Source organism: Diuraphis noxia, unplaced genomic scaffold (genome assembly GCF_037042655.1).
Source record: "Diuraphis noxia isolate RWA-SAM2 unplaced genomic scaffold, SU_Dnox_SAM2 contig0003, whole genome shotgun sequence".
Taxonomy (NCBI): domain Eukaryota; kingdom Metazoa; phylum Arthropoda; class Insecta; order Hemiptera; family Aphididae; genus Diuraphis; species Diuraphis noxia.
This window is the reverse complement of record NW_028301713.1, coordinates 78,284,660-78,312,577: the sequence shown is the minus strand read 5'-3', so window position 1 is coordinate 78,312,577 and position 27,918 is coordinate 78,284,660. Positions and strand designations below refer to the sequence as shown.

Sequence of the window (27,918 nt, the reverse complement as noted above, 5' to 3'; positions counted from 1 at the left end):
TTGTTACCGGTCCATGCAAATATCTCGCGCGCATTTTCTCCCCGCCGTGCATCATCGGTATAGACACCGTGTACATAATGATTTTTTTATAAGAATTTTGTAAGACTGTCGATTTTTTTACTCTTTATTTTTTTGATTTCGATTCACGTCATCGTGTGCGTACACGCTCTCACAGCTCCATAATGAAATATAGTGTTCTACACACATCGATATAATAGGTACCCAATACCCATATAAATATATATAGTGCATCGCACCTTTATTATGAATTAAATATATAAGTGCATCGCACCTTTATTATGAATTAAATATATATTGATTATCAGGGTTCGCCGGATTTCTTTACTAACGAGCCGAAAATGATCAAAATTAGCGCTCAAAAAACCACTTGATTAATTCATTTCAAGCATCTTAAAGACATTCATTAAAGCAGACAATGGCAATTCAATGACCGCCTCACACTAAAAAAAAAATTATTATGCGGTCTCCCTCCGAGGAACATGACATAAATGTCTGCAGTTTTCCGTTTAGATTTTACTTAAAGCCAAAAAATTAAGCAAATATGGGTCCTGCACCCTGGATATATTAGGCTGGACTTGTATATGGATTGTAAGAAGTCTTTTAATATTATACAATATTATAAAACCAATAATATTAAACCGTAACGTATCGGACGGCAAGGAATACACTATATATTATTATAATGCGTGTATAGTGGAACAATGAGGACGAAAAACGATCGAGAACCGGAACGTCGCGAATTATTTGCTTGATCGCGGGTGGTAGTGGTAGCGCAGGTGTATCATATTATTATATATTAGTATGGAAGGTGGAACAACACATTAAGTGTGCGGCAGAGGTGACCGATTTTTCTGGTTTAAACGCCGACACGACGGTAATAAATAAATAATAATAATAATATATAATATAATAACTGCAACGATAATAAACAATATTTGGCATTGTATTTCTGTTCTGCCGTGTCGCCGCCACCACCGCCTCCGTCCGCCACCTGTAGTCAGCATCACCACTGCCAGACGAACGGGTGCGAGAAATCGTTAACAATTTTTATTTTTTTTTTGGCTTACACTGCTATATTTTATTATTATTATTATATAGTACATGCGCTGCACAGTGCAACGCCACCGCCATCGCCACTGGACCGCGGAATGCGGGTCAAACCGTTCGAGGTGTTTCCGTCATTCCTACAACCGATTATTAGCATTTATTACGGGCCACAGTCCGCGGATGTGAGACGGCTTCGTTATAAAAAAATATTTTAATATACATTTACACGCGGTGTATATTATATTAATGTATTTAGTCGGTTATACTATTATAATCGTTATTATTATTATTATGGACTCGGCCGGAGCGGCGACGAGCACACTTCCCTAGTTCCCCGGGTGTATGTAACATTATTATTATTATGGACGCAATGTGGATTTATATTCGTATACAGCCTAAACGGTATTTTTCTAGAGTCGTTTATCGTCTTCCAGGTACCGTGTGCCCGCTGGCGATGGTTGGTAAACATAATAATATTATTTTAATATATTATGCCGGGGAGACATGCGGCGCTGCTGCTCCTTAGGAGTCGCGTCTCATCCGCGAGAAACGGCGGTAATCTTCACGATAGCGGGTGGACCGCCGCACAAGACCACCACTCCCCTCTTCCCTATAAAAGTGGTCACAATTCGTTGTCCTCCGGGCACGTGCGTGTAGTAAATTATCATTGGCGTTGTGATATCCACATGAAATGGTGTACCTAATTTGTTTTCGGTGATTTTGTGCGTAAATCACTCGGCGAGCGACGAGAGAGACTAAACGCCCCGTGAACAATCCACTCGTATTATATACATAGCTGGTAGAATAATAATAATATCGGAGAACATACTATTATTATTATTATTATTATTATATATTCGCTTCTCTTTGTAAATGACCGCATAATATTATAATACACCGCACGTCACTTCGACGATGATATTATATGCTACGAACGCTATTTATTATATAGGCACAACAAGCCGATGATAATTTTACTGTACTTAAATAATTTCATCTCCTTGTTAGAGTATTATCAAATGATTTACAATATTGAGCCATGTCATCTACTGCAGCAGATACTAATAAAATGTATTTAACGCATAATAATACGCGTAATATGTCCAATTGTTATCCCGAGACGACGAGGTCAAGGAAGAGTTCCTGCGGGTTAAGGTTCCTGCAGTATTTTATAGTGACTAAAAATTAATAGTCTCGTACCTACACGTTATGGCTTAGTACTTAATATATAATATTATTATCAATATATTATTTCAGTTATCACGATTATCATGACATCGTAATAATCCACTACAGATGCTTGCGGTATAAGATTATAGATACTACTTTAGAGTTTAGAGTGAGTTTTATTTATTAATTTATCAAGCATTCTACTTGTATGCATTAACCTAAAAGGTGGTGGTGTTGAAAGGTTTAAATGTTTATGTATTACATCTTATATTTTTATGTCTAAAGCTTCAATGTTGAAATCACGGCTATATGATTATTTTTTTCAAATATTCATTTAGCACAAAATGTATTTATTTATTTAATTTATATAGCTTACACTACTACGTGTCTACGTCGCCCTGTTATTTATAACTTTATAAGTTATCTATGTACAAAGTACCTTCACAGAATCGATCGGTCGAACGCAATACCTGCGTCCTGCAGTTATTTATTTTATTTAATACGTTGAAAAATGTAACATTTCACGTTACATCATGCTATGATTATTTTAATGACTTGTTGTGATAGGTTTTCGGTCTTCACGATTTTACTACTCAAACAAACGGTACACATTCTGCTGAAAAGTAAAAAAAAAACATCCATCGCGGAGCCAAACGCGCATTGATTTATATAGCACACGCATGTGTACGTATGTTGAATATTCGAAATTTCTGGCGAATGGCACACACGAAAACGTACGGTGTTCATCACTGACCGATTACGAGTTTCAGGTACGAGTCTCGCCATGTCGTTCGTGAGCGGCGGTATTATTATTATTGTATACATAGGTAATAACGGAAATAAATTCGTGCAGTTATTTCATTGTGATATTGGTGGGAGGGGGACCCCCGTAAGTCTTATTATTATATTATAATACTTAATGTAGTATTATAATCTATAGTCAAATTTATATGGATATAGACGAGTCCGCTGTCTGCGAGCAATGTCAGACCGTATAGTTACACGGTGAAACAATTATGTTATAATGTCTCTTGCACTTATCTCGTGTAAATTCTTCAAAATTCCCTAAATAATAATAGTTGTTATCATACTTAACTGATCAAATATAATCATGTTTAACTAAATACTTGGCTGCCCCCTCCCACAGGCATGTACCCACCCACCATCGCGTATTCGAACTGGCTGGTTATGTTAAAATATCTAAATGTTTACTATGTAATTATCCTGATACTTTACGTATAGTCATCCTCATCAGTAATCACACACCGCGGTCGAATCATTTTTCGGTTGCAGTTTTATATGCTTTTTCTATATTCCTAAATTCTTATATTACTTATATCCAACGGTAGTATTTGAATCGCCATTATCGATGTCGCCCTGCTATTTATATGGTGTGTGACAAAAAGTGACCGTCAGTGTTTCAGTGTTTGGGATCCGTATACTTATAAGAAATTAATGCGGCGAGTAAAGGTCAACTATTAATACGCGTATAACAGTGTTTGTCTCACTGTGTAGTTGCAATATTGAATTATTGCGTGTCTCTCCTCACATACACTATTTGTCTATTAAATTCGAATAATGATACCTAATAATAATATACTATACCTACACAGCATTTGGTCTTTGGCGAAAAAAAACTAGTTTTTAACTCCGTGCAGATGATAATATTGTGTTGTCGGTTGAAAATTAATAGCTATACGGGACGAGCAGTAGAAATAATAGTGATTGATTGTACACCAATATCGAATGAAATACTATTATATTCTTCGTATACATACATACGATATACGCGAAGGACGATTTGTGATGTGTGTATATACCTCCTATCTGTACTTATATATTATTGTATATACATGTACCTACAACTTGTGCACAGGAAAATAAGCTTTTTCCTATATTTACGGACATTTATTCTATGGAATTCTGAACGTTATCATTAACTTTTTTTACACATTTTATATCCCGTTATGCGTTTCTTTTTTTTTTTACCTTCTACGGAGAATGATCGATGTATGACGAACAAAATTAGAAACAATGAACGCAGGTCAGTATGTAATATAAAGACAAAATAGCGGAATATGAGTGTCAGTTTGTCACACGGAAGATATGCGTATTGTAAGTACGATGATTGATGTGTATGCAACAAATTTGAAAAATAATACTAGTTTATTCGTATATTAATGTTGTTACACGAGTTTATATTATATATATAAATAATGTAAAATAATGACCGAGTCAATATTTAATACCTAGAATCGAAGACGCAACTGTATAATAAAATGTCTATTTTTTTTTTACTTTAGTTATATATTTACGGATGATATGTGTTTAAAAAATCATCTCGATCGTAATTAATGTTTCTGAAAACGTGCTTATTTCGTATTCGTCGCAAATTTGTATAGTCATTCATATTAAGTAATCGAATTCGATGACTGAAAAACAATTCAACCGTTACAAATTATATTTTACTCATCATGTATCAAGTAAAAATAATATAATATAAACAAATAAAATTTAATGTAAAAACTCATTTCATAATGACTGCGAGGTTAATGTTCTGCTAAGTTGTAATTCAAGTATACTTTTTAGCATAGCAAGTGAAGGATGTTACAAAAATGGACAATTTAAATAGAATTTCTTTTAATAGTTTATTTAATTTAAATTGTTTAGGTATATATTAAAACATCGTTATTAAAAAAATCATTAGGAAAATCAAAAAAGGATCTCTGGGAAGATGATTGATGAGTTAGATACGATGTAGCTATAATAATGTAATATTAATTTATTATAATATATAGCTATATACTATGCCTATATGTAATATATATATATATTATATTAGTTATTAATTTATTTTATATCATTCTATGTTTTCTATGTATACCTATAAAGTTGATAACTGAAATAAAAAAAATATTATAGATATTATATACAGATATTCATTGCATTTTTATATTTCTGCATGTATAATGTATAGTTAATGCAAAAATGTAAATTTCAATGTTGGTAATTTGATAAATTAAAATGATAAAAATAAATATAAAACACATGTGACTATTAATATGATGTGCATACTAGCTTATTGACTTTAAGTAGGTATAGTAAGTATGTAAATCATGGTGTCAAATATAAATCTGCAATCATTTTACTAATAAGCGCTGCCAATCGGCGACTACATCAGTTGAACGGATGTATTACTATTAGGCGTAGGTGGTTTATGAATGTTATGATGAAAAAAAGATAACAAAATATATTAACGATGTATTGATGCTAAAATATATCCATTATGTGTTATATTATGTATCCATTAACTATTAGTTGAATATACCGTTATTCAACTTATTTAAACTTAAATAATGTGTAAGGTAAGATGCACACATATTAGGCACGTGGAACTGGAAGAAGATACTTAGGTTAGATTTGTAGTTTGTACAATATGCATGGAAAGCTTAAAAAAAACCAACAATTTTATCGTGTTTTATCTAAAACCGTGATTTAAAATATGAAGCACACACATTGGTACAGTACATACCTATTACTACAATATCTACAGTGTATTTGATTTATGCGATATCCTGTCAATAATGTTGATCAACTTTTAAATAATTACTTTTTCTATGTATATACATTTATAAAAAAAGAATGGAAAACGTAAACCACAAATTCGGTTCTAAAATATTTAACAACTATATATAGATACATTATAAAAAAAAATCTGATTTAGTCTTAAAAAGACTAGCTTGGCAACACTGGGCCACCGGGTTATTCTATGTAGAGTTTAAAACGGCGAGGAATATAATATATTGTAATGACATTCGATTAAAAATATTAAATGTCCTGTGCGCTTGTGCAGTATATTATTGTGCTGTTAGGCCAATACCACATTCATAGGGGCTTCTTTTACCGCAAGGAATCCGTGAGTAACTTGGTGTTCCCTAATTCCCTATAGCATATAATATATGCACAGTAGATTTGATAGGTACAACTTTTTACTTTGCGCTAGAATTTTACAACTTTGATGATAAGTATAATATACTTATTGTATAGAGGTATTATTTGTTCACATTCTAACACAGAATTTTATTTACGACTAATATTATGGACTAAGATCTTATAGACTTATGGTTTGACATGGATTGTTAGCTGATAAAAAGTAACCCAAGCATTTATCAAATTATTACGTTCGGTTTAATATTACATTTTTTAAATATATTTGTAACTGAAAATAATTATTGTTTGTATAATACTGCAATGTGTCGACATGGTACGTAGTTACTTAATTGATATTAATATCATGATAATTAAATGTTTTCTTAAGCTCTATAATAATAATTATTATTATGATATTATTATATTGTGGAAATGTGAATTAAACTTTTTTAATAACAGGTGAACTGTTATTATATTTGTCGGATTATAATATTGTGTTTGTGGTATTTAATCTTGTTAAACCGATTTAATCCTTTATCTATGACCACATCGCTTTTTCTACGGTATACCGTTCTAAATTTAAAAATAAGTACATTAATTACATTACATATTTGTATGAATTATAATTTAACTAACATAATATTATGGTTCACAATGAGCAAACTTAAACATTTTATTCGGCTCAATTAGAAAAAAACGTTTATCGTGATTATTAATATAAATATTACATAAACATAAACATATTAGGTTTGATATATCTATAAGTATTTCATTATTTATTACTGATAGAATTCATATTTGGATACTAATATTATAATAGGCATTAGCTACCTATTTATTATACAAATTTAAAAGTAACACATGGCCCAAAGGAACATTAAATTATGCAACTGCGTGTCTCAGAGAACTATAAATTCGCCTCGCTTTAAAGCATATATGCAGTATTGTATACCCGTTTGCGACTCGAGAGATCATGACGTGTTACCTCAGTTTCATTCGATTTGTTCAATAACCGAAAAATGAAAATCATAATTATAACCAAGGTCTGTTGCCCGAATTTACCAATTTTACCAAACGAGCTTGAATCGTGCCGTCGATCAAATCTCGTTCGATTGTGTTTTATGTGCCGCCGAATAGAACTCGAAATATAATTGAGTCGATAGTCAATGAAAAAACTCAAGTTTAATGCATATTATTATTTATTATTAGCCAAAGTATATTATATATTTATATACAAGCCGTTCGTTTTCCGACGATCCTTGAACGTGTCCGTCTTGATAACGCCAAATCCATCACGCGTCAACTTGGGCAGGTACGATGTGATTTTTAAGGAAACTGATCGACTTCGTTTAATTTTCTACCGAACAATATCTGGCTGCAGCATTGGGCGATTGGGCCACCGATCTTGGAGAAGACCGCGACCGCGACGCGCTGTTATTGCTCTTATTCGTGTATAACGGGATAATGTCCACGTCTATACGCTAAATCGTTCGTTTTCCGAGTGTTTATATATAATGTACAGTAATAACACACAATTGGGAAATTCAAATTTTATACTTATGCACGCATATTATTTTATTGTTGTTTTGACAAGGATGCCTCGAAAAACGATGACGACGGAACACACGCGGATTCCGTTTTTCTCTGATAGTTTTGTATTTTTTTTCCTTTTTCATTCCTTTCTATAGTACCATTATTACAATTATTATTATTATTATTATTACACGTATAATATGTATACACGGACCTATGGGGCTTCATGTCATATACCTATGTCCTACCTATTGGCGAACACCCGAAAACCCATCGCACCGGAACGGAACGGTAGCACTGACAGGGTTTCTCATTTTGTCGTCGACAAGGTCAACTACACGGCAACAACAACATATATATACATAATATACATTGTGTGTGTGTTTGTATGTTATAAGTAAAACACGTCCGATCGCATTGAACTCTTACACACGCACACATTTAATAATTTATATACATCTATATAAAGTACAAACACACACACACACACATCGCATGTCATTCGTATAATGTGTTCTCCACGAGTTTATGATGTATTATTATGTTATTTTATATGTTGTAGTTATTTTTACTATTTATTACGTTTGCCGTTTCACGTATAAAAGCTATTATTTTGCTTTATTATTATTATTATTTTTTTTTTTGTACATAACTTTTTTCCGGTGGAAATCGACTTCCGGATTTGACAATGACGAATATAACGAACGACTAATGCGTTCAGTCGGTGTACATTCACACTTGGGTTTTTCGTTTTTTAAATTGGATTTTACTTTTCTCGTTTCTCGCGTTGCCGCTGCGTCCTTTATATTATATTAGTATACACTTATATAGTGTTCGCCATCATCGTTATGGACTTATGACTTAACAACGTGTGTCACGATGCAGTCGTTGCGAAGACCGCGAACCCGATAAAAAAAAAAAAATAATAATAATCAACTGGTAAACGGTTTGCTGTCGGAAACTAGGCTATATTATAAAATCTGTTGCATATATATATATAGTCCATAGCTGGATTGGTTTTAAACGGGCCATTTAATACAATTTCATTGGTACATCGGCCCCGAGGAAAATGCGAATATTTTCTTTTTTCTGTGCATTTCCTTTAAAATTCGGTAAACGAGGTCGGTCATCGACGGAAATAATAAAACGACCTGTCCAAGCAGTCTTCACTATGTTATGCGAATTATTGTATACATTTCACCATTTGTACGTTTTATGCAAACTCTGCGACCACAACTTTACATACGCTTGTTCAAAATATAACACATAATTTGTGCATACATAATTATTTCTACACTTTATTAAAGGTGTTGGCACTTCGACTAATATAGGTATTATTTTTGTTTTTGGTAATGATTGATCTTAATGATACATTGCGTTTCCTGTGTGTAAGAACTGGTTTGAACGTTGGACGGCACTGGTTTAAGTTCATAATGACTCGAGTCACACCGAAGAATTTGAATTAAGTAGGATATTGAATAAACTAAAATACAGTTTTGACATTGCTTTTGGTTCATTATAGTTTTAAAAAGCGAAAGTTTATGTAATAGTATGATCATTATACGCCATTATTATTTTGTTAAAAAAAAAAAAAAAATTTCTCACATTATTCTCGAAAATCATTACAAATCATATTTAGAGTATCTATTAAAATATGAAATGTATACACATAATAAAATTATATAGAATACTGTTTTGCTATTTCCTAAAAATTATTTTCTTTAACCTATTAATACTAGCATAGTATTTTTTGAACTAATGATCATAAAGTAACTATAATTTGTATTTGAAGACCTATAATATATCATAACGACATAACTGTAATTAAATTATTATTATTATAGGTATTGCATTTTAGATACAAATTATAATATAGGAGTTATTCGTTACCTTTTAAAATATTGTTGTGTTTATTTAATTATATTTCATAAATCAATTTGGACGGGGATTTATACATTTTATTTCTATATTATTATTATAACTATTATTTACTTAATATATTGTATTACCTATAAATTATAATATAAATAATTAACATTATTATTTATTTTTTTTTTACAGTAAACATGAATTATTGACATGTTATTATATAATTAGTTTTACACGTTATGAAATATTGTTTGGATTAGCTGCATTTAATTTTTGGCTTGAAAATGATTCATTTATATTCTATAAGTACTTATGCTAATTTAATACAACAAAATACGTAGATGTTATTCTTATGTATATACTATATATATTTATAAAAACCTCTCATTAATGTCAAACTTGTATGCACTTTTAAGTTTTTATTATATAGTTAGATAATATAGTAAACGATGCGCTTTTATTATGAAGTTCAATATAAGTAAAACTCATAGAAAAAGAATCACTCAGCCGTGGTAATGTCGTATAAACTTATTCATTATGTAACGCATCTGATTAAGGAATTATTAAAATATTAATATTTACCTTTATGTTAATATAGTGGTCGCGTAATGAATTGACAGAGAAAGCGAAAAAAAATGCACATGAGAATATATTTTCCTCGATTTAATATCTTTTTTATATGAACTATAAAAAAGTAAATACCTATATTAACTGACATAACTTGTTATGAGCTTATTTTAATTTTTTTTTAAATACTCCGCACGCACCTGCCTTTTATGCTTATAAATATATAATGCTTATAAATGTATACCTAATTATTTTGAAGAAATTTAAAAAAATATTAAAATTAAAATTCTTAAGTATCTATATTTGAGTACTAATTTAAAGTAACTTACAAATGGTTCTATGTCAGTATAACAAGAGTTGATTTCACGCCAAACAGAACCAGTCATAATTTAGAAACCAAATTAACACACAAAAAGGAAGGCTAAAATATTAAATATGTCGTACCTATCAAGAGTTTTATTTTTTGATACAAAAAAAGTTATTATTGATTTAAAACCAGTTATTTTGATGTTTATTAAACGTGAGTAATTATTTTATAGTAATTGTACCAATTTAATTATAATACTCCGACACAAAAAATATTGTATATTTGAATTTGTTTATACGTTTGATTTCTTAACTATGACTGTAGCTTGAGTAGGTAGTTTTTTTTACGTCTAACTGTTTTTACAAACAATTTATGGTCTTATATTATCATTTTATAGAAAATGGACTCATATTCCTATATATATATGGATATATGTTTATGTGTATAACATACTGTATAGGTATGCTGAATATTATATTGTGAACAATTAAATTTAAGATACAGCATTAAAATAAAAAAAGTAACGCTGTAAATTGATATACTGTTTTCGAATTGTCTAAAATTAATATTACACAAGAAAATACAATTTTTTTCTGAAATAATTTTACTAATCTGTTTTATTGCGTGTCGGTTAGATTTAAATTATAAATCATCTGTATTCAATCAAGCATAGAATTAACTACAAGATGTTCCATTGGGTAAAATGTAGGATGCAAATAAAAGAAAATATTTGGACAGGAACAGTGACTGGGTGTTCTGCACTTTAAATCTTGTCTCGTTTCATTTACCTCGGCAATCTATAAAGTGTTTCATTAATATTATACAGCTTGGAAGCTTAAATAAATTTCCTTTTTTTGGAAATTTTAAAATTACTCAGATATGTATTTATAAATAAAATATTTTTAAAATTAATTAGTGATAATAGATAAATTATACTATAATAAATGTAGTAATTATGAAATAAATAAACAGTTGAGTCAGTAATTTAAAATAATTATAGATTAAAATGATTAAAATGATTAAAATGATTGTTAACATTAATATGTACAGTTGTAAAATAATGCAATAATAAGTTCGTCTCCATCAATGCGTGATGTAAAGGTATAAAATTCTAAGATTTTTGGTTTTTGTAGCGGTCTTATAAAAAAATATCTAATCATACCAAATTTAGTAAAACCATTTCTAATTGATCATCTTTAAATACCAATATTTCGACTTATAGTTTTGAGTAGACGAAACTTTTAAAACACTTCTTTGACACGAAAATAAGGTTAGAATAATTTTTTAGTGACAGCCAAATATATTATTTTATTGTAATTTGTAGTGAAGTTTTGATAATGAGATTTGTACCTATACTGAACACTTTTATGTAAACAAAAACGTCATTGGACTTTGCATGTACGTGTTACGTGCATATTATACACAACAATATTAGGTAATATAAACGTCCCCTATAAAACGATGCAAAATATTCATAATAAAAGAGATATATAAGGTCTCACTATAATTTATTTTAACCATTAAGCGCAGCGTACCTCGGGGAGCGTTGTTGCATTACATTATCTAATATTTACTGCTTGTTTAATAATTGTCGTACTATCAGGTCGTGTTATACATCAATATATATGCTTGTATTATGTGTAATTTTGGTGCGTATATTGAAAAAAAAGAGAAATGAACAGCTCGTGATCAATACGCTGCAGTTGACGGACTGCTTATACTTATATATATTTTAAAAATTTAAACCATTAAATTATGTATAAACTTTAATATATTAATATACGAACACGAACAGCTGAATCTAATTAATCAAGACACTGAGCGAGGTCTTATGCGTGCGCGAGGTAAATAAAATCCCATGTATATACGTATAATAATATAGGAACGTTCACGTTTTCACACCCACCGAATGTGTTAATGTGTTAACTGTGGTAATTTATTAATTTTTTTCAATATAAAGAACTACATAATATGACGTACCTACTACATCATAATAATATAATGCAAGTGGTCTGAAGGAAAAAAATTGTCGTTTAATTCATATATCACCCGGTGTATAATAATAATATAATACGTATGTACATAATATGCTTGCATATCCGTGTGCATAGGTGCCTACGTCTCGATGGTGTGAATAAAAAGTCGTCTAGATGATAATTATAATAACGGAATGTATTGAAAAAAAAAAAAAAATAGTAGAACGTGCAAGTACACTGCGTACATTTTATACTGTATAAAAGTATATATATTTATATTATATCCACCTGTAGTACTGCAGGTTGACTGTGTACGGTATATACAAGGTCGTCAATTCGATGGCCCTCGAGGTAGCAAACGAAATTTATCGAGTGGTCTTACACGTCGTGGTTCGTATATATATATATATATATATATATATATATTATATAGGGCCACCGCGGTGTCGAGTGTCCCGAAGCAAATGACATGTACACGTCATGTACAGAGCATATCCACGTATATCTATAACTATCATTGGTATACTCTATTTGTACGCGTAAGGAATGACCTGGAAAAAAAAAAATTCAGAAGTGCATAAATATAATATAGACAATGCATGGTGCGTGTCGTATACATGTGCGAAATAGAGAAAGGCTTTGGATTTGGTGTAATGAGTTTTTGTTGTCTGCATATAAGCACGCGGCTACCGGTCACATAATAGACATACCTGGTAAGGTAAGGTTTACCTCTATACCGCTATATGGTTGTGCACCATGCATTCTGCGGCCCTACAGTAGGACGGGTCTTGGGCGCACGCAGTAGGTACAAGGTCATCATTCACAACATCTGTTTTTCCTTTTGATAATAATATTCACTCAAACGTGTAAAATACGATTTTTCCGATTTTTAGCATATTATATTATAGCTATATGTATATAGGAACGTATTTTGAAATACTTGGAATTATTAGATGTCATAAAAGGAGTGTCAAATGTTCATATTTTTTTCCCTCGATTATTTTAAAAAGTACTGAGAAATGTCTACTTTTGACTCGCAAAGTAAACATTAAATTAAATTTAGTACCTACCATAAACATCCATTATGCTAATGATTAGAGGCATTAGAGCGTTTTTTAACTAGAAAAAGTGTTTACACTTTTACAAACAGAATAATTTGTTTTTTTTTTAAAAACACTGTAAAATTAATACATATTTCCAAGGGTATAACATTTTCCGTTTTTTTTCATAGTTTTGATTTAACCCAAATTTATGGATTCTGCGTTAAAATGTTTGTTATTATAATTATAACACATTGTATATAAAATGTAACATTAATACATTATGTCGCATGCGTTTCATTTAGAGATAACAATAATTACAGTTTCAAATATGTAATAAGTTGATAATATAATATATGGTCGTATTATGTGTTTACAGGTGATCCGATGATGTCGTCTATGAAACCGGCTCCACTGCAGTTTGTCAAGCTGGCACCGTCCGATCTCTATCGTTCGGCGCAAGACCAGCTGAACAAAACGGCTGCAGTGGTCGTCAAGCCAAAACCAAAAGAATTTGATGCCGAATGGCAATCGGTGAGTGACAATAATATTAATTCTTAATTATAATAACATGTAATACCTATAAATTGTTCGCCCAATATAGTATGTTGCAGTAATGCCGGAGCTACCTTCAAAATTGATAAAAATAAAAATAAATTCTCACGAAACTCGTTAGATATTCAATGCATACTTTAATAAATTAATTTTATATTTTTTAAGTATTAATGAGATTTTAACAATTTCTGTGAATATGTAATTTATATTATGTACTTATTAGTTTAATTAAACTCCATCGTTGTGTTTAAATTATAACATCAAATAAAAATCAGGAATATCTGGTTTTTTATAAAGAAAATAAACATTTAAATAAAATTGTCCATAAAAAAATGTATTTAAAATATTTGAGTTTTATGAGGTCAAGTATGTTTCTAAAATTATGATTCAATTTATATCTGTATTTTTATATGTTCGTTTGAGTAATTACGTACTTATGTCATATAAGTTAATTTTTTATATTAAGCGATAAAATAGAATCGGGGCTATCCACATCAAAACAAAAAAAATATCCCTAAAATTAAAACTTCATACTTTAAGACACCTTTTTCGTTCCAATACCTACTCACTCAACAAAAAAATTATTCTATATAAACAACTAATTCGTCCTTCAATGACTTATTATGGTATCCAAATCTGGGGATCTATCAAAGTCTCAAATCTTAATTTTTATCAATCTTTCCAGTCTATAAACTTACGGCTATTAGCTAAAGCGCCATTGCACGTTAGCAATAAAACTCTCACAACGACTTAAAAATTCCTACCCTTTCTGTACTTGCGTCCACGCACTAAGAAAAATTCCACTCCAACTCGATCGTTACCCTACCCAAACCCCCTAATATCTAATTTATCCTCTCTTACTATCTCGGATAATCCTCCCCGTCACTTAAGACGTAACCTATAGTAATGTGGTATAATAATAGCGGTAATATGACAACTATATATGTAGTTTTGTAACAATAATATTACCGATGCGCGAATCGTAACGGATGTCGGAATATATATATATATATATATATATATATATATATATATATATATATATATATATATATATATATATATATATATATTATATACTTAGTGTGTATACATAAAGTTGATGTAAAGATAAAACTGACATTGTGTTTGTTCACAGGACTTGGACAATTGGAAAAGTAACAGGAGAAAACAGCAGGAACACATTATTGAGCGACTTGTCGAGGTAAAGAAATTTGAAACGGATAGGTTGGACGATGGGTTCCGGAAAAGGAGCAAAACGTTTAACGAGATGATACAAGAAAGGTAAGGGTAGCCATAACTGGTCACATCATTTCATGGTTAGGTATATATATACGACACTTTTGAACGTAGCAATTTCATACTTCCCATTCGATTTTACTAAGGATTTTACTTTTAACACGTGCGTATAAAAAATAAAAATAAAATACATTTGGACGTAACAAAAGAATATTTTTAAATATCGTTAAATTAAATTTATTGACATTCGCATAATAATTATGTGTACCTACCTGCTGTACCTACATAATACGTAATCGCATATAATGTATAGTGTCCATAAAAAATATAGTAAGTTGAATATTATTCATTATTCATATATCTTTGCAGTATTCGTCCTAAATTTAACGATGTTTGGGTTTCGTAATATTTTCGAACTGCAGTAATCGAAAAGTTACCACCATATTTATAAATAGGTATAATATCCATTATAATAGCATTCAATATCCTTAGAATTAAAAAATGAGGATTTGATTGAATCATTAAAAAAATAAAAAAATAAAAGAAACAATCAATAATGTAATAAAAAAATCTAAAATAATGTGTGCAATGCCAAATGTATAAAAGCGTATCCTTCGAAAATGAGTTTTATTCGCTTAAACGCCTTAAACCGTATGAATGTTCAATGTATGCAGTAACGTGAATTATTTCATAATTTTGTTTTGTTTCATATTAAATGTCCTAACCGTAGTGAAAGTATTTTAAAATTGTCTTGTTGGTTTATTTATTTCTGATGACTTATTTCATGGTTATTATATTATTATTGTTTTGTACAGTGAAACATAAAAATAAATCGGCTCTTAATTGACTCAAATGGCTATTTGGGTGTAACGTATGCATACACTATGAATAATATTTTATATTTATCCAATGATTATTTAAAACCAAATATTTGGAACTCCGCTCATTCAAAGCCAACTGCAGTGTTTCAACACAAACATTTTTGAAATATATTTTTTAATTATTATATCTATTAACTTTTCGTTGTGAGCAATACAACATTTTCTCAAGTTTTAAAATAAATATACGTACCTATAATAATTTGTTTTCGCATGTTAAATTGACTTTGCAGCTATATGTAATAATATTGCGGTTAAATAATTGAAGGCAAGTGTAAATTACGTAGATTGCGTGATTTTAAAATTATTCTTCTTCAAATCTTCTTCTTCATATCTGCAAATACATATATATTTACATGTATACCTATGTATATATACCTGCGTAATGCGAGATTTAGTTGGAGAATAATATCTATGTTAAATTATTATTTGATAGGTAGTGTATAGTTAAAATATATCATGTTTCTGATTGGAATAATATTATTATTGTTTGGAAATATCCTGGTAAAAATATTACATTATTGTTTATTTTATTCTTTGCTAACTTTCAGATAGTAATGTAAAAATATCCAGAAAAGTTCTCAGGCGTTCGTTATGTAATATTACTGCAAATATGATTGTTTATGCTTTATCGTAATTATTATAATATAATATAAGACTTGGGTATGTATTATGTTATCAATTAATTTTAAATTTAGGATTTCTTTAATTTTAATATTTTAATTATTATTAGTCGTCTTATTGCTTGGAAAAAAATAATTGTTATACACCAACGTGATATCAGAGATTTTTGACTTAGCTTCCCTCCCCTGGTTTATATGTCTTACGGCGCTCTCGGAAATGTGTGATCTACGATGAATCATTGGTTACACTTTACACTGCTATTATATAAGTAAACATGAATAATAATTATAGCTAATGATTATTGTGGTGTGTCATACACAAGTTAAATATTTAGTAAATATAATGTCAAGACCATTGAACAAAAATAATAATAATTAACAATTTAAAAATAAACACTTTAATAACACTATAAACGCTTTTGAGATTAATAAATTTTTTTTAAGATTTTGTGTTAGACCTCTAATGCTTCAATATGAAATACAATTTATACTGTATACGTTTAAATACGATTAAAAAATATATGACGTATACCTTCTAGTATATATTATACTTAAAAAATTCCTGACTTACTGAAATCTATATGTGTAGCAGTAGTTTATCGACATATCTCACAACGATATAAACTTTGTTGTACGGTCGTGAAACGATCTATTTATATTCTCTTTTTATTCGTTTTGAGAAGTGTGAATAATAACGTCGTATTATATCTCCGCATAGACATACAAAACGCATAACTATTAAGTTCATAAATTAATTTACAATACAATACACAAATGTCTGAAAAACGAATACATGATATTATTATATGTATAATATTAGTATACAACTGCCGAGCGATTAAATGTCTAGCTTTAGTTCTTACTTAAGAGGACGCCACACCCGCATGTGTTGTCTCCGTCGTACAAATGAGCCGCGATGCACAGTTTGAAATTTTGAATACCTCTGGTATATACTATTATTATTGTTAAACGGAAATGAGGGAAACCGTTTCTAGTTTCGATTCCGCATTGAGAACTCAAATATAAAAATACCAACTAGGTATATATTATTATCGCTATTATATATAATAATATAATAGTTTTTTCTATGCGTGTAGAGAAAAAAAATTTCTTACCTATATTTTTTTTTAATTTTTTATGTAAACCGTCGTATATTGTAATGTATCGTGTATATCTAAATAATTTATATTTGTCTTATTCCTCGCTCATTAAAACGTCTGGTTGAACTTGTTTTGCTCAAATATTCTAGTTTTTCCCGGTTATTATGAAATGGACTTGTAATTTTTACTATTGACCCACTTCAGGAACAAAATAAATCAAGTTTATTTCCAAAAATCACACTCAAGATTTATTGCTTCCGAAGGTGAGTCCAAATAAAAACACTCACTCGTATAATTATAAAATCGGTATACGCATTCATTGCCCCGCTCAGAGTCTAAAATACAATTTTAATTTTCATATTCGTTGTCCTTATTTGTGGCCGTGCAATATATTTTTATGAGGTAATGCTAATTTTGTAGTTAAATGATATTTGATACTTTGATAGTAACTGTTATTGTTAGATAGAAAATAGGTATATGTATATATAGTATATACTCGCGTGTACAATAGTGATGTTGGTGTCACACACATGTATATTTCAAAAGGTCGACCGTTGCTAACGTGCTCATATTATAGTATATAATATATGTATTTATATCCATACAATATTATATTGATTCTATGCGCTTTTTAGTATTTTATGAATAATTTTTCATACATGGACACGATTTGTTGCTTATTGTACCTATATAGTGTATTGAGTATTGAGTACATAAGTAATCGATAAAAAGAAAAAAAAATAGACTTTTGTCGTTGTTGTTTTCGTATATATAGCACTTTTATCGTAACGCCATTAGTTACCAGTCGCAAAAATATGCGCAATAAGTACTTTACTCAAGGTCGTCTAATTTTTTGTATTTTTTATCACTATCAAGTCAGATGATTTTTTCAGATTGGTTTATATTATTATTCACGAGATTTTATTGCACAAATGTACATTATATTAAAATGGATAAATATATAATGTATAATATCTACTGCGGGCAGTAACTTTATTATATCTGTATATGTTTTATAGTTTTCCACCAGGTTTCCCCATCGAAATTATGGGTTTTTCAATAATATTTGACATTAGTATTAATTAATTTACTCATTATAATATTTTGTTTTCATTGTTTTAATTTTTTCTCGATAATATCCTGTTCTGTTTTCATTACAGTCATTGACGTTGGGCTGTATTTTGAAATCGAGACGTAATATTTTGCTTGTAATAAAGTATAATGTAAATATTTTAGTTATCAAACAATAAGTATGTAATATGTTTACACTGTTAAATGCAATCATGTAACATGCGATTGATATACGCTGTATAATATAACATAACTAAACGGGTACAATCAAATGTGTGATTTTTGTTAACTGGGACAATGTACAGCTAATGAAGACTAGGGAAAAAACTGTACATTCTAGGTATAGACAAATGTCTAGGCATGTTTTTTTTTTGTTTTGGAAATTTACGCAAAAAACCGGTTGAGTAGACTCTCGTGAGAATCTCTACACTATAGCTGTACAAATATAACACACTGTGCATGTTAAATAACTGTTACAGCAGTATAACTATAAATGCAGCGGTTATAGAAGCAAACAAATGAGGATATATTATATATAATGTAAACTTTACCGAAAATCAAGTTCGGAATTATTTTGTTTATTTCCTAACATTGCGTCATTTGGTGAGAGTTTCTTATATTTATTGTCACAATGTCACATAATATATATCTAGGTACATTATGCACCAGTCATTATGATGATGACATTTCATAAAAAAAATAAATGTACCTATAGTCGTACTGCTGATTGTATATGGGTTTGTTGTTTAATATTCCAGTTATTATATATTATGTCAACTTAATCGTATAATATGGGATTGAACAAACATTAATTTGCATTACATGATTGATATTGTTGTAAATAGTGATTTATTTGAATTTTGGTTATGATTTATTCGTATTGTTTGTAGAGATTATTAATTAAGTTAATTATTCTTAAAATTATGTAGGTCGAACAGAATGATAATATTGATTTTTAGGTCGTTAAAAACTCGATTGCAGTGCAGGTATAGTTATATACATCCGTTGCAATCGTATAGAACAGTAGACGTGATTGATAAATTAGTTAAACCAACATATATCCGGTTAATTGGTAACGCAGTTATTATATTACATTCGTGCAAAAATTTGATCTATTTGTATCTTTACTCTCGCGTGGACAGTAATTTTGTTAAAAAAAATTATTATTATTATTGTTTGGAGTTCAACGAACGCATTTAACCTATTGACGATACCTGTAAAATAGGTCTAGGTATATATACATTTGTTGGTGTAGCTGTGTAAGTATCATTAATCTTGAAAGTTTATCGTAAAAATCACTCAGTACGTATTGGGTTGTTCGGGGGGGGGGGGGGGGGGGGGGGGAGTATAGTACCACTCATTAAAATAAAAATTGAACTTTTTGTTTGTAGTAATACAGAACTACAGAATTGTTGTACAGTAAATATTTATTATAATGTAGCTTATTACAAAAAAAAATTAAATTAAATTAAACCTTGTTTTAGAACTTAAGAAAAATGATTACTATTGGTTACCAATTAACACATTATTGGACAGTGTTATGCAGTACGCTAGCGTTAATACATCATGCAGGATAATTAAAATTGTTAAATGTAAATCGAGAACCCAACAGTCTTACCGAATCTAACACACAGTAAAACATGCAATTTAATCCTTGAAAAATTTAAAGTTAAAATTTAAACCGTGTTTAGCAACAACGTAACATAATAACATATTAACATGTGACCTTTTAATCGGGGCTTAAAATTGTGTTTTACTTTATGATACATATATATTTAGATATTATATATACATATTGTACCTATACAGCTGTACCCACCAGTATGTCTGTCCGTAGCACGGTTAGAAAATCTTTCGATGTATAACGAGATCGTGGTCCTGACCCTCGGCTGACGTATATCACCGTATGCACATCATACAATAGGCATAATATTAATATTATATGACCTTTTATGGCAGTCATCCGCGTGCATTTTGTTTTCCTTCGTATTATATAATAATTATCGGCCGACCGAACCGAACAGCGCGTTCGTTCATCAGCGCGATGAGCCTATAACAATTTTTCTGCCACCATACTAGGTATACTTGGTTTTGTGCTGTTATCAGTAGCGGATCTGAAAATCATTTGAGGAGGGGGTGAATTGGTATCGTAGATTGATAGGTGTACTAACACGTAACTGAATACACATTTCCGATTTCCATATTAAAAAAAAATACCTTTTTTTGTATCATTTATTTATAAGTTTGAAGTTGTAGTTATGACTTATGAACTTCATATTTCTTTTATCACACAGCGCTATGATTCAAGTAAAAAAAAAGCCCTATAGAAAAGGGAAATCGCCACGTCACCCCCCCCCCCCCTCAAATCCACCACTGGTTGTTGCGCGAATGAAATTTGTTTGCTATTGCATTGTTGTGTGTATAGTTTGTAGTGTGTACCTACACTTAAATTATGTAAACTCGTGCAGGGAACTTGCTGCTGCACACGTGCATAATACAATATTTATATCTAAATCGAAATCGCTGCGATAGAGGCGTGGAAAAATCGCTATCACAAACTCGCTGAAAATAGTATACATAGATACCTATACTTAAAATACTCGCCGGCTTTCGGCGATACATAATAACGATATAACGATGTATAGGTACACATATTATATATACATGTACATATGTATATAGGTTTTTTTCCCGTCAGAAGTGCTATTATAAAATTCTTCGCAAATTATACACATTCATCCGCGGGTGATGTGGTATTATATTATACGCACGCACCTGTACAGTCTGCCGATCGAATAACAGCAGTGGGTACAGATTATCGTGTGGAGCTCTGAACAATTATCGTGTACAATGTTATAATATTATGCGACGTCGACGTCCAAGACGAAGAATTCCGCGACGAGAAGTCCACGACTTTGTTTTTCGGACATCCGATTTGACGATAATATATCATTATTATTTCAAGCAAGACCCATTAACGTTTAACCGGTTAACCCTAACAAATGATACGGACAACGAAAAACTGTCGGGGAAAAAATCGAAATTCAGAACTATTAATTTCAAAAACTTTACAGTAAAGTGCTGTACGTATTCATATATATAATATATACTGAATGATAATTCATATTTTTTCAAGCAACTCGCAGTTACGACTATTGTTTCTTCGTCGTGGTGACGATGACGTTTATTCCGCGTTGTTAAAACAAATACTAAAATACCGTCGGCTGTATATATAGTTATCAATGTTATCATAGTAATGTACCTATATAATTACCTATATAATATTCTAGCGATGATAACTATATATACTTTGACAATCTCGGGCTTATAATAGGTATTATTTTTATTTGCTTATATAACTAGCGCGTATGAATATTAGGTAAAGCAACAAATTCTATTGTACACACGACCCTCACCGCGTGTGATATATATATATTCGACATCATAGATATTATTTATATATTTATACACTGAACTTTTATGTAATTTCCAAACAACATATTTCCATTACTATTTGAAAACCCAGAGCCTTAGGGCAGTGCGCGCATATCAATTATACAGACACAGATATACACTACGGATTATTGATATATCACGTCGATCGGTCTTGAGCGCGAGTTAATCATTTTACATGATTATTATTATACTATGATGCAATTTTACAGATGGACTAATAGTAACGGTATTATGCCGTATCTTACAAAATAACAAAAACCGGGGAAGTCGCTTTACTGTATAGAAGGTTTCTAGTGGGTCACTGCGTATAGTATAATGGATGCGGTAATTTTGAATTAAAATTTCAAAAATAAACATTTTGCAAGAAAAACGATTCTTTTCTGAGCGGAAATGGTTTGTTAGCTCGATAGTTGTATATGTTTTTATGACTACAAAACGATTTTAAAATTTTCGTTTACGCTCACAAATACCTACCGAATTTTGATACTTTTTAATTTCTATAAGAACGACTTGCGATATCTGCCGATCAAATAACATTATAGACTATATCGTTGAGCAATGAAAAACCATCGTGTACGATTATGTTATGACGTTATGAGAGTCGACGTCCCCAATAAAGATGCCGCGCAGTGACTTAGTTTTTCAGATATCAGACACGAGTACACGACAAAATCAGTCGACATTTTTCATTAAATCCTAAAAAATTATGTATGGGAAGTCAAAAACTGTTTAAGAAACATCGAAATTAAAATCAAAATTCATCTTAGATAACTTTATATTAATGTGATGTACTTGTATTATTGTGTTGGACATAGAGTTACGATGATCAAGCGTCGTTTTTGGGGTCGTCGTTGCTGTTCTACATAACAATAATATAGCAAGAGGTATACAATTGATAAGTTGTTGCTGTGTCAGTGTCACACAATGCATATGTTTTCGGTTGTAAATGGAAATAGAAAATTGAAAAACACAATAATCATCTTGCTTACACTTTTATGTTATTATATAACGTTACGTCTATACGTATTATGATTAATCCGTCGAATGACGGTTGTCGGATTTATATGTATATTAGATATACATAATACGAGAACATATATATTACACCCATTATATACACACAGATACCTCGAAGATCGTAGTTACGATTGACGTTAGTCTGCTCCGACCTAAATGATATGATCTTCGAGTCCCGCGCGTTTGTGTAATATTATAATATACGCGGTCAAATCGCGTGCGGTTCTACACGCCACATCGTCTCCTTTCTGATTTTTCTGACCGACGCGCGTCTCTGTATTAATTAGCTTTATATATTTTTCTTATTTTTTTTTTTGTTCGGTTCTCATCCATTGTGTTTTGTTGAATTTTTTTCTCGGCGAAAACCGTCAGCCCGTGCACACACGCGCGCGTTGCGGCCGTCTAAACTCGTGGCGAAATGGTCGTTGGTGCGTTGTGCGCAGCACATTATTTCGATTACATCGACCACTGCAGTGTGCAATAACAACGACGAAAATCGAACGCGAGAACGGCCGGATAAAAATAATATACAGCCTTGTTTTTTTTTTTTTTTTAATTTTCAATCTCATTCTAAATGTATATTTTATTATAGGTACATGTTCGTTATTATTATATGTCGACAATATGTGCGCAGAATGAACAACACCACTGCGATTCCGTGCCTCGCGTATATCCTATATACATATTCTCGTTACCAAATGATTATATTCGAATATTATATATTATGTATAGGTACCGAGTTAATCTTCTCGGTCCGCCCCGTGGCCGTGACACTTTTCACCAGTGCGGGACATAATATTATTATTACTAATCCAATCACACGGAAAAATCGACCGAAACGCGACAAAATACTGCGGTGACTTGTTTGGACGTACAGACATACAGTCTATATAGTTTAGTCCATTAGCATATAATACATATTTTTTTTATTGGGCCAGATGTTTGGGGGGGGGGGGGAGGCATTGTCGTCTTACACGATTTAGACGCGTTAAAATATCATTCGAACAGAACTTTTCAAAACTAAACAATTTCAAGGACGGCGTATAAGCTATCGGGTTAATAGGTATTTATTATTTTCTTCCATCGACCACCGCATATAAATTATTTACTAATTCTTAAAACCAGTTTGAAAAACAATGTGTTCACGTATTACATTTACTGTAGTGAAAAATAACTTGTCAAGTCATTTATTTACGTATATAGTTAGCAAATTATAGTCATGTCAAAAGTTTTGAAAACAATTAACTTTGAATCCATTATATTATATATTATCAACTTGTCCATTCCCCGCAGACGTGTCTTGTTGAATAATGGTTTTGGATATATAGTGGAAACCAGAGATGGTATATAAACAAATTGTTTTATGTTGGTGTACACTTACCCGCTACGATTAACGAATTATTTACTGAAATCTTTTAAAATATCACGAAGAAAGATTTGCGTTTTAGTTTGAAAAGTTTCTATAAAGTTTCATCGAGTCTGTGAAAACATAAAATTTAATATTCCCGGTTGTGATCTTATATTTCAACAATACACACATTGAGAAGAGAGATTAATCAAACGTCTTCACGTCTCAATACTGCGTGTAGTATAATAGTTGCGTGCAATCGATCGCCGGTAGCCGTTTTTAAGCGTTAACTATCTGCAGATATAATGTCAATATATGTTCAATTAGCGCAGTCGGTGCTTTCTATATATAAGCATTATATACAATATACGTTTTCTTTACGTATGTATATAAACACTTTTATAATACATCCGAAATCGCCATTATTCGCGACTATTTGCTCTCGACAGGAGATCAGTACGTGTCTGTAGATAATAGATATATAATATAATATATGTATTTCATTATAATCGAATGTTTTCACATCTTTACCACCTTAGTCATTGCTACTAATATGTCTATTGATAAGCGAATTTCGTCGTCTTTACGCATGCGGTAGGCATACCTTTGTGTTATGTATTAATCTAATAATATAATGCCCGTGTACACGAATGACCCCGCTTTCTTTCCGTGTGATCAATTATACACATATATTATATTATATGGGAGCTGTTGTATTGTATATAAGCGCCTCATCGCACGTATAGCGAACGGTCGGTGGCAAATTACTTTTGAATTGGCGTGAAAATCAATATAATGTGCCGATGCGGTGACGGCGGCGGTAGTGGGGAGCAAAGAAGCTCATTTTTCTAATTTAATATAAAGTCATTGTGGCTGGAAACGGCGGTGGAGTCGACGACGACGATATTCGCAGGCTGACGAAAACGATAATGAGAATTAAATTATGTAAAGTTGTATTACTACATCGCGACATATATGCGCCGTTGCAGCTAGTGCAGTATACAATGGGATGCCAATTAAACTGGCCAGGTGAAAGTTGTATTATGATATATCCAGGATTATGAGAGAACTGCAGTTCACAAACCAAAACGACTCACGTTCTAATAATAATAATAACAACTATACGCACGACGATACACATATAATATACGAACGCACATACATAATATTAGATATATCAGTATAGGGCACACATATATAATAATTTATAATATAAATATTATAAATCGGTCGGCCTTCGTGCGTCGAGCGCGAAACTGACGAATGTTAACATAATAACATAATACATAGGTAATAATAATATGCTGTCGTGATGCGAATGCGATAATAATTCTTCCAAAACGAGTTTAGGCCGCTGCTATTACCTACCTATATTTTTTCGGGGAATATATTCCATCACATTAAAACATTAACGCCCCCGCGTAAAAATTTCAAATTTTTTATCCTCTGAGTTGTCTCGATTACAAAATTCATCAACACAGTTATACTGTTTCATTAATCGTATAATATCTATAATCAATTAATTGTATGTTGTCTGTGCAGGGGTAGAAGCGGCCGATTGAGGAGTTTGCCCGCCCTGTATCAGGATGACGACGACGGCAACGATCTCAGCGACCTCGGCCTGAGCACGGGTAAGAAGAACTGCGTTGACGATTATGATGAAGAAAAGGTTCCAGGGCGGGATCACGCGTCAGAGGACAATCGCAGTCGTTCGGCGGACGGTGGTGCTGCCGAGGGTCGCGTACTGCACAAACTCGGTAGCCGTACTGAAGCTCTAGCTGAAGAGGACCACGAGGAAGAAGACGTGTTCCGCGGAGCCGAAGAACCTGCGGCTGTGGCCGTCCGAGTGGCGACAGTGCAGACAATTGCCGCTGTCCCTCCAACGGTGACTGCAGAATCGACGGTGACCGAAAACGGATACGACCGGGCAATCAAGGACTACGTCGATTTCGCCGAATCCAAGCGGACTTCCGTGGTCAAGTGCGAAGAGCAGCAGCTGCCACGTCGTAAGCCCGCCGTGGCCGAGATAAGGCGTCGGATGTCGGCGCCCAAAATCGAGGAGAAAGTCATGTTGCTCAAGACCCGATCGCAGTCCACAAGAGACTTGAACGCTGCAACCGCCGTCACCGGTGAACTGCCCAAGGTAGACATTGGCAAGCGCCGAGAGATATTCGAGAAGATTTGTTCGGAGACGAAAGCCGCTGACGTGCAGCACAATGTCTCGGCTAGACAACCGTCGCTCGCGAAGAAAAAGTCTGTCAAAGCGTCGCCGACAGCATCGCCACCTGAAAGTGTCGCCGCTGCCAACGCGGACGGTTTCCTACAACAAGTGGTCGAAGACATTCCTTTGCCCGAATCTCCGCCCGAATCACCGTTGCCAAGTAAGGGTTTAAAATGTTCGTTATTCGTGTTGTGGCATTTATTGTTTTTTTTTTTTTTAATAAAAAGTATCGAGTATGAGTACCTAATTAATATTTATTTATTTATTTTTGTTAATAGATCAATATAATAATAATTAATTTAATGTAACTATAAACGCGTTAAAAAAAAAAGTCGATGTGATTTTTAAAAATTGGACATGGTTTATGGTACTTGTATAATTAGTTATGGCTTGTTTCGTTGTTTTGGGTCAATGCTATTATTTTTTATAAATAAACATAAAAAATATATAGGAATATAGTATATTCCTTTAGTATAGATGGATGTGACAAATTTAATATGCAAATTACTAGGTATAACATTATATGTTATATCTTCTGTTAGACAGTCGTCTAACACCATAATAATAGTTATTATAGATACCTACTTAGAAAAGTTAAAGGCTGAATTACACAAAATACCGTATTGCGAAAAAATCATACGTAGGTATAGTAGGTACCAAAAAAATGTGTGTGCTTTTTTTTTTTTTTTTTTTTAATTTTTCTTTATTTGTACAATAAATCATATAAATAAAGAAATATATCTACTCCTTCTTTAAGCCTAAGCTTGTGATGGAGTAGAGAGTTAACAGATGTAATAATAATAGTAATTTAAAATACAACTTTAGAATAAAACAAGAATATTTGTATAGGTACATCCTTTCGCAAAAAAGAAAAACATTTCTCAATAAGTATATAAAATAAAATAAAATAAGAAATAAGAATAAAAATCATTAACATTAGACTAACAAAT

At 31.5% G+C, this 27,918-nt stretch overlaps 1 protein-coding gene across 2 annotated transcripts in view; it reads left to right on the top strand.

Moving 5' to 3' along the window:
• Positions 1-27,918, top strand: part of smash (smallish) — a 58,324-nt gene that overhangs the window by 19,681 nt on the left and 10,725 nt on the right. For both annotated transcript variants that reach the window (XM_089222301.1, XM_089222302.1), the window contains exons 2-4: positions 13,840-13,994; positions 15,154-15,299; positions 26,290-27,128. In XM_089222301.1, coding sequence (XP_089078427.1) covers positions 13,848-13,994; positions 15,154-15,299; positions 26,290-27,128 — 1,132 coding nt within the window. In that variant the 5' untranslated portion in view covers positions 13,840-13,847. The remainder of the gene's footprint in view (positions 1-13,839; positions 13,995-15,153; positions 15,300-26,289; positions 27,129-27,918) is intronic.